This window comes from Medicago truncatula, chromosome 1, assembly GCF_003473485.1.
Source record: "Medicago truncatula cultivar Jemalong A17 chromosome 1, MtrunA17r5.0-ANR, whole genome shotgun sequence".
NCBI classification, from domain to species: Eukaryota; Viridiplantae; Streptophyta; class Magnoliopsida; order Fabales; family Fabaceae; genus Medicago; species Medicago truncatula.
In genome coordinates this window covers 54,730,380-54,744,530 of record NC_053042.1, presented here as the reverse complement: position 1 = coordinate 54,744,530, position 14,151 = coordinate 54,730,380, and the positions used below count along the sequence as shown (strand labels likewise).

Below are 14,151 nucleotides of genomic sequence, written 5' to 3'. Positions count from 1 at the left end.
AACCTAGTTAATGATTTGATTTAATGAAAAAATTTAACAAGTATAATGATGTAATACAAGTTTCCCAAAGAAATAGAATGGTTACAAGAAAAAAAAACTTTTTTAGAAGAATGATTTTTTTTTGTCTAACTCACACAATTAAATGTGGAGAAGTGAGATGTCCGAATTTCGAACTTCGACTCCTGCATAAATTATGTAATGTCCCTATTAACTTATTAACTGAGCTAAACTCAAAAGAGACGATTTTTTTATTTTATTGTTAGCGCTTATGAATAAATGTGTCTAATTAAAATAAATAAATGCGGCAATTTTGCAAAAAACATCTAAAGAATGGGATGTGAGTGAAATATGGAACTCAAATTCAATTTTGCAAGTGAGATATGCAGCTAAATTACGTATGGCGTGTCGTCATGAGATTAAATTATAGCTTGGTGACAGTAACGATGCATTATCTCTTACCCAGCTATGTCTATATATATATAAACTTCTTGCAGTATTGTTCTTTGAAGCATTATCCTTACCCAAAGCAAGCTTCTGTCCCCTCTATCCTACCCAAAAAAAAAAGCTTAGTATACTATTATATACTTTGCACAAGAGAAGGCAAAAAGAAAATTTACTAAATTGTTAGTTATGGAAGAAGATATTGTGATTGTGGGAGCTGGAATTGCTGGTCTCACAACATCTTTGGCACTTCACAGGTAACCTCTTTCACTTATTTTTATCACCTTTTACTCATCTGTCAAAATAAAATAGTGATGTTGATAATTGCAGATTAGGCGTTAGAAGTTTGGTATTAGAATCTTCCGATAGTTTGAGAGTAAGCGGATTTGCTTTAACAATATGGGAAAATGCTTGGAAGGTCTTGGATGTTGTTGGCGTAGGAGATATCCTTCGCCACCAACATTTGCGGCTTCATGGGTAAGTACAAAATCAGTTGAGAATATTATTTAGATTGTTACGTTTTTTTGTTTGTGGTGGTGGTCGGAGTTCGAACCGCAGACTTTATATATATTATATATTATGTATTGTACGGACATTTTTATCTAAATACGGTGTTGATACAATTCATTTTTGTATTAGTTTTTTTCCTCTCTAAATAAAATTAATATCTATAAATTTTTTATAATATCAAATACATTGTTATTTTTAGATTTTTGGAGTGTTGCTATTTAGCACAGTGAGTGACAAAAACAACAAATATCACTAGAAAGGAAGAGGCGGTTACAATTTTTTTATTTAATACTATAATAATATAATTTTGGCTTTTAATGGAAATCATGAACAACGTATAATGTTATTATTTGTTGGCTTAAATGTGTGTTTGATCCCTACATTTTCATCCAATTTTGACATTGGTTCTTGCACTTTTTTTTGTTTGGTATTGGTCCCTACAGTTTGTAAAATTTTTGGTTTTAATCCTTCCGTTAAGTCTCAATTAAAAATAAAAAAATCAAAACTAACGGTGTGCTACGTGGACCAATCATGACAGACCACATCGCACACTAAATGACAAAATTTTATAATTGAAATAAATAAATTAAAATAATTAATTTTTAATTATTTTGAGAACACTAATTGTCATTATTCTGAAAACTTTATGCAAAACATATTGCGAATACTAGAATTGTCATTATTCTGAGACGTAGAATTCCTTCAAAATAAAAAATATTCTGAGACGTAGAAGAAATTGATATTGCGCCATAATTGAAATTAAGGAGAATTCTTGAAAATCATGATAGTATATGAATTCAATTAAAATTTATAAAAGATGCAAACAAGAGTAAAAGAGGTTTGACATAATTTTTTATTTTTAAATAAAAGAGATGTTTAGAAAAATAAAAGGGATTGATGCATGAAATTATAAAAAATTTATGAAGAAACAGAGGGTGATATAAGAATAATTACCGTAGCCAAAAAGAAGTCCACCAATTCCAGCAGAAAAAGCAAGACGAAGAACATAAGGATTTTTCCATGATAGAGATAAACATGATAATTATATTAATTTATTTATTTCAATTATGAAATTTTGTCATTTAGTGTGCCACTGCCACGTGATGTGTCATGATTGGTTCAAATGGCACACCGTTGGTTTTAGTTTTTTTTTTTTTAACTGAGACTTAACAGAAAGATTAGAACCAAAAGTTTTACAAACTGCAGGGATCAATGCCAAACAAAAAATGCGCTGGGACCAATGCCAAAATTGGGTGAAAGTGCAGGGATCAAACACACATTTAAGCCTTATTTTTTTTGTGGTCGGGGTTTGAACCCTAGATTTTGTATATAATATGCATTGTCACTATCAATTGAGCTAAGTTTACGACTTTGTTAAAACTATTTAATACTAAAAAAATACAATCTGGGACGGAAAATGCCTCCTAGTTAAAATTTTAGTTTCAAAACCAATCATTTGCTTTATTACCTGTTTCAATTTTTTTATTAGGAATGTGACTACTTCTTTGATTACGGGGCAACAAACATCAACCACACCTTTCAAGAACAACAAAGGAAAACAGTAAGTGCATTGTGTAACATTCACATCAACTACTACAAATGTTTCAATTTTTGTAAATACCCTGCCCCAACTCTATATTCTATTTCCTCTTAGTTCTTGTTATGATATTGTGTGTTTTTGTGCCAAACAGTGAAGTTCGTTGTGTTAAAAGGAAATTATTGTTGGAAGCCCTTGCCAATGAACTTCCCAATGGCACCATTAGGTACATGTCAAAGGTTGTTGCTATTGAGGAATCTGGTTTTTCCAAAATACTACATCTTGTTGATGGAACAACCATCAAAACCAAGGTAATTAAACAACCATATATATATATATATATATATATATATATATATATATGTGTGACATTTATATATGAAGATAAAAACTTCCTTTGAGAGTTCAAGTTGTTAGTCTAATTAAAATAATTATTGTTTGCAATTTGTGGAAAAGGTATTGATTGGGTGTGATGGAGTAAACTCTGTGGTGGCAAAATGGTTAGGGTTCAAGGAAGCCTCATACACAGGGAGATATGCAACCAGAGGTTATGCAGAGTTGAAGACCACTCACAACCTTGAACCAATGTTCATGCAGTACTTTGGCAAAGGTTTTAGGGCTGGGGCTATCCCATGTGATGAGAAAAGTGTTTATTGGTTTTTCACATGGACTCCTATTAACCAAGGTGAATAATACCCTTTCTTTTCCATATACAAATTAAATATTTTGTTTCAACAAATGTTTTAAAAATCAAATACAGAACGACATTAATACCCACCTAATCATAGTTCAATTTGTTCAAACGGCAAATAAAAAATAAAAAAGTACTAATAAAATGAAATGGTTTCAACCAAATTATCGGGATTAAATCAATCCGATTATTAATCTAAAAAATGAAATGATTGTGCACTTCATTTGCTTACAGATAAAGAGCTAGCACAAGACCCTGCTAAGCTAAAACAATATGTGTTAAACAAGTTAGAGAAGATGCCAAGTGATGTTAAACATTTCATAGAAAACACAGAATTAGATGCATTTCAATCAGCTCCATTGAGACATAGACATCCTTGGGAGCTTATGATGGGAAATATTAGTAAAGGCAATGTTTGTGTTGCTGGAGATGCTTTACACCCTATGACACCTGATCTTGGTCAAGGGGGGTGTTCTGCTTTAGAGGATGGAGTGGTTTTAGCAAGGTGTTTAGCCGAGGCCTTTTCGAAGAAACCAAAGGAAGAAGAAGAATACAAAAGGATTGAGGAAAGTTTGAAGAAATATGCAAATGAGAGAAAATGGAGATGCATTGATCTCATTACTGCATCTTATATTGTGGGTTATATTCAACAAAGTGGTTCAAAATCTGTTAACTTCTTTAGGGATAAAATTCTGGCTACATTCCTAGCTGCTCAATTGTTGAAGAAGTCAGATTTTGATTGTGGACAACTAAAATAGCTCTAATTAGTAACACAATAATCTTGCCATGATAATGAACTTGTGTTATTTACTTTTGATGCTAAGATTTCCTTTTTCTTATAAGTATAGTTTAATGTTGATTAGAGAATTTATTCAACAAGTATAATAATGTACTCAAAGTCCAATCATAAATAATGAATGATGCTAATTACTACTTAATAAGCAAACTACTAAGAAATAAAAGCATATACTATTTATCAACATCTAAATTAAATTAGTCAGTTTATACTTTACGTTAGCTATTAAAATGAGGCACTAATATCTTGGGACGAAAGACTACTTTTGAATGGATTCTCAACAATATGAAACTTGCATCATCCAAAAAAGCATTTTCATTACTTTGCTTCTTTCTTTCTTTTTTTCTTTTGGCGAGTGTTCCACGTCTTTATTCTTTAACAGGGAAAAATATCCACCAGTATCATAGGTTTTCTTAATTTATTTTCTCGCTCTCATAATTTTTGGGCGGGTTTTCAAATAATAAACAAGTACATTATTTAAAGTAAGAATTCAAGTTAAAAAAGAATAGAACCAGTCTTCTCAAGAAACAATAAAATTTCAAGATCTTCCATCAAAAATATAAAATTTAAAGATCTTGTGTTACCGGAAGAAAAAAAAAAAAGATCTTGTAAAAAAACATCAAATATGTATGTTTTTTTTACTAAAAAACAAATATATTTTGATTCTATTAAAAATAGTAAATTTTTTTAAAAAAAATTGAGAGCAGTAAATTTAAAATTTGAAACTACTATTTTTAATTTATGAAAATAAAATTAAGTTTTGATTTTCATTCTTCTAAAATTTAAATTAATATTTTTTTAGTCTTATCATTTATGTCAAAAGAAATATATTTATTTGTAAGGAACAAAACTTATAACTTTTTTTTAAGGGGTAATCATGTTGAGAGTGAGACTACATGAAATAGTTGCGTGATCTTCTCTTAAACACATAAGGAGTTAATAAATGTCAATTAGATAATATTTTTTTAAATTTTGTTGGAATAGATATCAAAGAACTTTTTTGAGGCTTAAAAGTACAATTAACTTTTAAACCTCAAAAAAATTCAAATATTTCTAGTTATGCAGGACTACAATTTAATTACTATGAAAAACTATAAAAAAAATAATATTAAACAACAATAATTGATAAAAGAAATATAAAAAGAAAAATAATTTACTTGTATTAATCCTTAAATCAAAAGTATTTAGAACGAGCGCCGATAAAAATAATCAATACCTACAAAAATTGAAATGTATGCATATTTTCTTGTTAATTTTACTTTTTGTGTCTTTAAAGACGAATGAAGAAACCTATGTAAATATAAAAAAAAAAAAAAAAAAAATTCTTTAAAGAAATCTATTATAAAATATTTATTGATGACTATCTACTATAATACTTTAAAATTAATAGATTATATATATTTTTGCAAAATAAAAAAGATGCAACACAATGACATCTTAGGAGATCATTCATCCTAGTCTCATACTCCTTCGTCTCACAATAATTATCTCATAATGACACAGAAATCATATTCCTTCGTCTCACAATAATTGTCTTTTTAACATTTTTTTCTTTTTCTAAGAATAATTAACACTTTACAATATCAATGCAACATTTATTATTTTTTTCTAATATTATACTCATATTTAATATTTTATTAACTACAATTAATAAAAATATTTTAATAAATGCTACTAACTTTATTATTAAAATCAACACAATTAATCGTTTCCTTGAAAATCGTATGCAAATCTTAAACGACTAACATCGAATGGATTAGACATATATATACGCATTGGCATCCCTAAATTACAAAGCAACGCAATAATCACGAAATTGTCCCTACGCCGCTGCAAAAACAAATACTAGACTTTGTTCGCATATTCTTCATCGTCTTTTATCTGATAAATAAACGCGACCGAGCTCCTTCTTCTTTCTTCGTAAGCTTCAATTTCAATTTCTCTCTATTCTCTTCTCCCTACAGCTATAGGTTTTTTTATTATCCTTTTCAATTAATTCCTAATATTGATAGATTTTTTCTTTTTCCATCTTCATTTTTATTTTCCGAAACGATTAACCTCTCGCAACGCCTATTCAACCTCAAAAACTAGCTCATTCCTTTATTATTCGATTACTTTTTATTCTTTCAGCTACCTTAGGTTATGTTAATCCGTGTTTTTTCTGCAGATTTTTATTTTTATTATCATATAATCAATTATCATATCCTCTCATTGAACTATAACCCTTTATCAATGATGTTGTGTGTGCGCGCATGCGTGTGTATTTGAATTCACAGACTAGATTGTAATTGGTAGCTAAACTATGTTTTTGTTTGATTCTGTGACGTGATTTCAGATCCAGAATTCATTTTTTTAGCTTTTTTTTTTGTGTGCATATAGATTAAAGTTTATGCCTTTTTTTTTTTTTTTTTGAATATTTCTGTTTATTATTGTTATTTAGTTAAGGACAGATTTTGTTTCATGCTGCTAAGTAAATTTTAAAACTATGGAAGAGGTGGAACTTTTTTCTTAGAAGTAGAACTTGATTGGATAACTTTTCATTGTTACAATTGCTGAATTAAAGTTTTCTTATATAAGTTTTTTAATTGATATTTTATGATTTTAGATGGAAGTTCAACAACATGAAGCGCATTCTGAAAACAAAGAGCCGGCTGAAAATGCTAATGCCGAACCTGATGGAGTTTCTTGTAAGAAAAGTAATACTATGCAAATTTATAGACAAGATGTTGTCAAGAATAAAAACACTGGGATGGTTGGGATTGTGACAGAAGTTAATGGTGATTCTGATTCGGATTCAGATTCTGATTCTGATACAGACAGTGGAGTCACTGATGATGAGGGTGAGGAGGGTGATGTTGAGGAAGGTGATGAAAGTAATAATGGTTGCAGAAATTCTGATAGGAATGATGCTTCTGTGCACCGTAAGACTGCTGCTCTTCAGACTAACGAGCTACGTGTACTCTGGATGGATGAATCTGAATCCACGCAGAATTTCAGTGATGTAGAAGTTGTTGATCGTGGATTTTTACATAGTGATTTTGTAGCTTCTGCCTCTGACCCTACCGGGCAAGTGGGTGTTGTGGTTGATGTCAATATATCTGTGGATTTGTTGGCCCATGATGGATCTATCATAAAAGATGTATCATCTAAAGACTTGAAGCGTATCAGGGATTTCACTGCTGGAGATTACGTGGTGCTCGGGTCTTGGTTAGGAAAAGTTGATGATGTTTTGGATAATGTGACTGTCTTATTTGATGATGGTTCAGTTTGTAAAGTCTCCAAAGCAGATCCGATGGATCTTAAACCAATTTCGAAGAACAATATTCTTGAAGATGGACATTTCCCTTATTACCCAGGGCAACGTGTAAGGGCCAAGTCTTCATCCATCTTCAAGATGGCTAGATGGTTGTCTGGCTTGTGGAAAGCTAGTAGGTTAGAAGGTACTGTCACCAATGTTACAGTTGGATCAGTGTTTGTTTATTGGATAGCATCTGCAGGTCATGGGCCGTATTCTTCTGCTGCCCCAGCTGAGGAACAGAGTCCAAAAAACTTAAAATTGCTGTCTTGTTTTGCTCATGCAAATTGGCAATTGGGTGACCGGTGTCTTTTACACTCATCTGCACTGTCATCTTCTGTTTCCATCAACAAAAACAAATCAAAATTGGAACATAACGATTCTATTAACATTGAATTAGATTCTAATCAAACAGGAAGCGGATGTGATTCAGAAGACGCTACAGTTGAGGAATCAAATGGGAATAAAGATACTATGGACCTTGATCCAGTGGGTGCTTTGGAAGGGAATGATGGAAATGATAGAAATAATCCTTCTTGTGAATCTAGTTCATGTGGTAGTTCTATATCAGTATCAAAGGATCCTGTCCGTGAAGCTTGGCCTCTTCACCGCAAGAAAATAAGGAAAGTTGTCATCAGGAAAGAAAAGAGAGCCCGGAAGAAAGAGGAAAGCTTTGAAAAAGCTCTTCAAATTGTCAACACTAGGACAAGAATTGATGTTTCTTGGCAGGATGGAACGATAGAGTGTGGACTAGATTCTACAAGTTTAATTCCTATTGATACTCCTGGTGATCATGAATTTGTTTCAGAACAATATGTTGTAGAGAAGACCTCTGATGATGGTGAGGATAATTGTGAAACTAGCCGAGTTGGGGTGGTGAGGAGTGTTGATGCCAAAGAGCGGACAGCTTGTGTGAGGTGGATAAAACCAGCTGCCAAGGCAGATGATCCCCGAGAATTCGACAACGAGGAAATTGTAAGTGTCTACGAGCTAGAGGGCCATCCAGATTTTGAGTACTGCTATGGGGACGTGGTTGTTAGACTATCTCCTGTGTCTGTCTGTTTAGAAGCTTCTGTTGGAGAGTCTACTGAGAAATCGAAGCAGGAAAACGAAGAAAATGGACATAAAAATGAAGCAGCAACCCAGACAGAAAAAGCATCTTCTGGCGAAACTGATGTGGAGTTCTCAGACCTCTCTTGGGTTGGAAATATAACTGGCCTTAAGAATGGTGATATTGAAGTTACATGGGCTGATGGGATGGTATCAACGGTATGCTCATTTAATTTATTTACTTATTGTTATCTGTTATTTCTTCCCATTCTGTTGATAAAAGATAAATGCTGCATGTTTTACTTATATTCAGTTTTGTACACATATCATTAATACACCACTTGCAATCTGGTTGTGTTGTTTCTGTTGGTGGAAATGCCTAGGTTTTAAAATTTGTACGAGTATGACTACAACATAATCAGGATGTTCAATTTCCCAGTGATTAGATATTCTACTAAGTGCATCAGTGTTAATAGTACTTTAGACATAATACTTACAATCAGCGAAGGTGCCTTTCAGTTTCTGTGAAGAGTGATTCAGGAAGACCTTTGTGAAATGGTGGAAATTGGTATAGGATTTTGCTTTAGGATGCTTGCTGGGCTGGTAAAATTTGGTCCAGCTTATAGAGTCCCAATCAATAAGGATTAGATATAAAAGTTGTCAAAACTTATTGCTGAAGTGTGAACTAGTATTACTAAGGAAAAGGAGGGAAAGATGAATCTGCGTACGTTAGTTTGTAGGTATTTAGCAATCTCCATCTCTTGAGCTAGCTTTTGGGGTTGAGTTAAGCCTAATTCCCAATTTCTGAGTGAATATATGATCCTTAAGGTGGAGTTAAAGAATACAAAATAAGGTGGAGTATGAATATCTAGTCAAGGAACATTTGTTGCCTGTGCCATAATATAAAATCATAGTGGAGTTGTAGATATGTGTTTCTACTTTCTACCATTGTTTGATAGTCATATTTTTATTTTCTTTTGAGTGGGTGGTCTTTTTCTAAATGTCTGCTGAAAGGTTTTATATCACCTACATTGTAATTGTTATTTGTATTCATTTTAATATCTATAGGCTTAAATCATGTCATAGAAAGCAGTGACTATTAGGAACAAGCGTAGCCTGTTCCTTTTGCTACGGAGGTTACTAAAGATCCTTTGCTAGCATGTTGAACAGTCTTTTGTTGGTGCTAAAATAGCCCATAGATTTTGGTTTATGGATCTTTCCAATTCATAGCTTCAAATGAGGTTTGATTAGATTCTTAATCAAAACATTTTTGTGCAAATAATCCAAGAAGCAAAATAATAGATTGGAGTTAGTATAAACATATATGGCGTGTTTGTGTTCTTAAGCGCTTGTTCATGTCTAATGATACAACACTTGTATTTCACTATCTATAATTTACGTTAATTCCAGGTTGGACCCCAAGCAATCTATGTGGTTGGTAGAGATGATGATGCTGAATCACTTGCGGCAGGGAGTGATATAAGCGATGCTGCAACCTGGGAAACCGTTGATGATGATGAAATGGAAGTCCAAGAGGATTCCAGAGAGGTTTGTTTCTCTTTCCAACTATAACTTGGTTATTAGTAAGTTTTAAACTTGCTTCTTTCTCAGAGGAAGCCTAAGGGAAAATCTGTCACCTGGTACTTTTAGCAGGATTCCTATCAAAAAGTTACTTTTAGCAGGATTTCTTTCAAAATCCTTTATTTTTCTTCATTTGAAAAGGTCTTTTGAGTCAGTTCCTCCCTTCGATAAATGGATTTGTTTTATGGTAGACATATCATGGGCCAACTAGAGATGTTGGTTATAGTTATTATTAGTCTATTTCTATAATAATGTAAAATTACATGCAGGATGTTAATAGGGAAAATTCAAGCAATGTTGCAGAAGAGAATGGAGAGAAAGACTCTGGTAGGGCCGCGGCACTTTCTGTCCCACTTGCAGCAATTCGATTTGTAACCCGACTTGCGTCTGGAATATTCTCCAGGGGACAGAAGAACTTGGATCCTGTTCACGTCCAGTCAAATGGTGAAATTGAATGTTCGTCACCAGTTAAAATTTGTGAGTCCAGTTCTCAGGAATATATTGCCATTGATGGTGACAATTTGGGCAGCAAGAGTTGTAAAAATGAGGAGTCTGTTATTCCAGAAGGTTTAGAAAATGTGGAAGCATCTGAGACACTTTGCAGCTTGAAGAATAAAGAGGCTCCTGCCAGTTGTGACAATGATGCTTGTAGTTTGAAACATTTTGACATGGTTACAGATCCGTTAGACCATTACTATATTGGTGCAAATGGACAGGTACTGCTTCTGCCTTAATTCTAATCTCGAGGGAAGTAGGGAAATGAAAAAATGAATAGGTAGTTGCATGTTTATTTTATGCTTCATCTTCCTTTGATGAATATTAACCAAGATATACAGGCATGGACTTGCCTGAGTATTGATTAATCATCATTACAGATTAGTATTATTGTAGGTTAGGTTCTTATTTTTAGATTTAGCTAAATCAAATATCAATACTGTTGAATTTTTATCATTGGTGCATCGAACATGTGAGTATGCACACAAATACATTAAAATGCTTGTTTCTTTAAAATATAAATTCTTTTGTTATATCACATGGGATTGGAGTCACTAAATGTTTTTCACTCCACTTGCAGAGTAACATACGAAAATGGTATAAGAAGGTGCAACAAGATTGGGGCATACTACAAAACAACCTTCCTGGTCAGTGAACAGTGATGATAGATTCATTCATATTGTATTGTATTTATCACCCATTTCAATAAATGTGAACAAAATTTAATCATTTTGACAGAGGAAATCTATGTACGAGTTTATGAAGATAGAATGGATCTTGTGAGAGCAGTTATTATAGGGCCATTTGGGACTCCTTACCAAGATGGGCTGTTTTTCTTTGATTTTCACCTTCCCCCAGATTATCCTGATGTTCCACCGGTAAGGCCTTATTTTGAAGCTACATCAATTTATTATGTTGAGATGTAAATAGTATACACCCTCGGGTCACTATTATAAGCAAAATTTAATATTTTTGGTTCATTCAATAAATGGTGTATGTGACCTATATTAAAGATCACACATCATTTATTGAATGAATCTAAAATATCAACTTTTGCTTATAATAGTGACTGGAAGGTGTATTCCATTATATAAATTTAGTCCACATGAATGTATCTCATGTCCTCCTGTGTTCTTTGTCGTGGCCTCAAATGGTGCAGTCAGCATACTATCATTCAGGTGGTTGGCGTATTAACCCTAATTTGTATGAGGAAGGGAAGGTTTGCCTTAGCCTTCTAAACACATGGACAGGCAGAGGCAATGAAGTATGGGATCCAAAATCTTCTAGCATCCTTCAAGTTCTAGTTTCACTACAAGGGCTAGTACTCAACTCCAAGCCTTACTTCAATGAAGCTGGATATGATAAGCAGACTGGAACAGCTGAAGGAGAGAAGAATTCGTTATCATACAATGAGAATACATTTTTACTGAACTGCAAGACCATGATGTATCTTATGCGGAAGCCACCCAAGGTGATTGTGAATGATGTTTAAATATTTTATTTGCTCCTACTTTATCTTTGATTGGTTAAAGGACTTGCAATATTGCATACTTTGTTTCACTGGACTCCGTATGTATAGTTAATATATCATTATAGAAAATTTACACCATTAAAAAAGGGCTGGTGCAGGGTTAGCAAAGAATAATCAGAACACTTTCTTTAGGTAGCTTTTGTTTATCGTATGTATTAAAAACAACATTTAAATCTTGAAGGAATACGTAGTAAACAAGGTATTAAAGTGTGAGAAAGTCTACCATTCTCCCAAAATAAGTGTCAGGAAGTGTAGAGTTTCTACCATCCCATATTTGCATTCTAATGTCTTGTTAATATTTCTCTTGTTTCTTTTAGATGTGCAATGTATATTTAACTGTTATCTTCCTGATGTATTCTCTAGGATTTTGAAGTGCTCATCAAAGAACATTTTAGGAGGCGTGGTCATTACATTCTTAAGGCTTGTGATGCATATATGAAAGGCTACTTGATCGGCTCGTTGACTAGAGATGCCTCTGTGAGTGACAATAGCAGTCCGAATTCAACCTCTGTTGGTTTCAAGTTGATGTTGGCCAAGATAGTGCCAAAGCTTTTCGCGTCACTTAGTGAAGTTGGGGCTGATTGCGAGGAATTTAAGCATTTGAAAGAGTTGTAGCAAAAGTAAATACACCAATCACTCTCTTACAATTTGAAGGTACCGACAAGTGTAAAGGTTCTTGAGTTTTGATTTCTACTATTAAATACTTTTATTTCTCTTATTTAAAAGACCAATTCACTTCTAGGAGCTTGAAGGAACAGAATTGGAAGCAAAAACCTTTGAGAGAAGCAACCTCTAACAGAGCAGGCTGAATATCCCTTTGAGTATGGTCACATGTAGAGGGGAGGCAACGTTCATCACTGACATTCATGTTATGAACTTTTATTTTTTTGAATATTTGGACAGAGGGTGGAAAGGGTTGGATTTTCTCGAGTATTTAAAAGTCTCTGTTAATGGTGTTGCAATGGTTTGTTAACTCGTGTGTGACGATTCGGTGAATTGAATATAATTGAAGAATGACCAATTTTGTTTTTCTTCTTTCTCCCTTTGCACTCCTTTTCTACGCTCACAAGTCTTCATTTTTGGTTTAAGCGTTTGACATTTTTGCTGTCAATTTTGATGAGTCTTGTGTGTACTTCCTCCAAGTTTCATAAGCACGACATGTCGCAGTTTTACAATCTGAACTGTTCACATTACTTAATTTGATCATATTTTTTAACTAATATATAATGCACAAATGTTAGCATGTAAGATGTTCGATCTGTCTCAATAATAAATTCATGATATCAAACTTTTATTATTTTTTATTATAGATAATTAAAGATATTATAATAGTTAAAATTATGTATTGACATGTGCTATTAATTGAAATTGAAAATTAAGAATAATAAAAAATTGAGCCAAGTTAAAACAAACAAATTCAGCCAAGCCACATATATTTATTCTTTTTTATATGAGCACTCTGTTTTGGCTTCTGGTGGATATGTCAATTTAAGGTGCACTCCATTGTATAAATATGAATATTTATTTATGGTCCGACACTAACTGAAATGGTTAACTAATTATAACCATCTAACTGGTTAATTAACTATAACCATCTAATTAACACTTAACTAAATTTAACTACCTTAACCAACACTTCCTTTAAAATAAATTACCTTAACCAACTCCACATAACTTCCAACTATTTTAACAGATATCCTGTTCTGCTCAATCGTGAATTTAAATCAAAGTCCATTTTTCATAATACTGGGACCTATAACTAATGGGTTGTTATTAAAATTAAAATTACTTGTTGCCACTTTAACAAGTATAATCGACTCGTGAATCATGACAATTAATTGCTGGAAGCTGTATTGTTTAATAACATTCAAATTGTAAATTACGCTCGACCTATAGAAATACTGTTTTAGAACTTAAACCGTGATCATGAAGTAACAACTTTAGGGACAAATTCATGACTATATCCCTCTCATCAATTTTTCTTTTATTTTAAAGGAGATGAATGCTTGATACAATGGATTAATAATAGTTTAAGAACAACTTAGTGTATATATATATATATATATATATATATATATATATATATATATCGTTTAAAGATTAAATTGATAAGAGCAATAATTTAGGGACCAAATTTCTTCTTTATTCTTATGCAATATGCCTAGCATAGAAGTGGTACCGATAATTATTATGATTGGCAAAGCAGAAAACATGATGACTTGGC

At 32.6% G+C, this 14,151-nt stretch overlaps 2 protein-coding genes across 3 annotated transcripts; both read left to right on the top strand.

Moving 5' to 3' along the window:
- The first annotated feature begins 497 nt into the window (after nt 1–497).
- On the top strand, nt 498–4,021 carry LOC25485625 (monooxygenase 2). 2 transcript variants are annotated; one of them, XM_013614880.3, is made up of 6 exons: nt 498–698; nt 772–918; nt 2,441–2,512; nt 2,643–2,799; nt 2,945–3,173; nt 3,414–4,021. In XM_013614880.3, the coding sequence occupies exons 1-6, from the start codon at nt 631–633 to the stop codon at nt 3,935–3,937; spliced, it is 1,197 nt and encodes a 398-aa protein (XP_013470334.1). In that variant the 5' UTR covers nt 498–630; the 3' UTR covers nt 3,938–4,021. The 2 variants fall into 2 exon arrangements, with proteins under 2 accessions (XP_013470334.1, XP_024628076.1); XM_024772308.2 differs by lacking the exon at nt 772–918.
- A 1,762-nt stretch (nt 4,022–5,783) lies between these two features.
- LOC25485624 (probable ubiquitin-conjugating enzyme E2 23) lies at nt 5,784–12,964 on the top strand. Its single transcript, XM_024772294.2, has 9 exons — nt 5,784–5,895; nt 6,581–8,539; nt 9,731–9,868; nt 10,171–10,617; nt 10,977–11,043; nt 11,135–11,274; nt 11,556–11,867; nt 12,291–12,581; nt 12,670–12,964. Exons 2-8 carry the CDS (start codon nt 6,581–6,583, stop codon nt 12,540–12,542), a joined length of 3,315 nt encoding a protein of 1,104 aa, XP_024628062.1. The 5' UTR covers nt 5,784–5,895; the 3' UTR covers nt 12,543–12,581; nt 12,670–12,964.
- Nucleotides 12,965–14,151: the final 1,187 nt, after the last annotated feature.

Excerpts from the sequence above, each read along its gene's own strand:
- LOC25485625 (XM_013614880.3), top strand. The coding sequence starts at position 631 with ATGGAAGAAGATATTGTGATTGTGGGAGCTGGAATTGCTGGTCTCACA. Across the intron at positions 919-2,440 it reads CAACATTTGCGGCTTCATGG|GAATGTGACTACTTCTTTGA; the intron begins GTAAGTACAAAA and ends TTTTTTTATTAG. Across the intron at positions 2,800-2,944 it reads GAACAACCATCAAAACCAAG|GTATTGATTGGGTGTGATGG; the intron begins GTAATTAAACAA and ends TTTGTGGAAAAG.
- LOC25485624 (XM_024772294.2), top strand. The coding sequence starts at position 6,581 with ATGGAAGTTCAACAACATGAAGCGCATTCTGAAAACAAAGAGCCGGCT. Across the intron at positions 8,540-9,730 it reads CTGATGGGATGGTATCAACG|GTTGGACCCCAAGCAATCTA; the intron begins GTATGCTCATTT and ends CGTTAATTCCAG. Across the intron at positions 10,618-10,976 it reads ATATTGGTGCAAATGGACAG|AGTAACATACGAAAATGGTA; the intron begins GTACTGCTTCTG and ends CTCCACTTGCAG.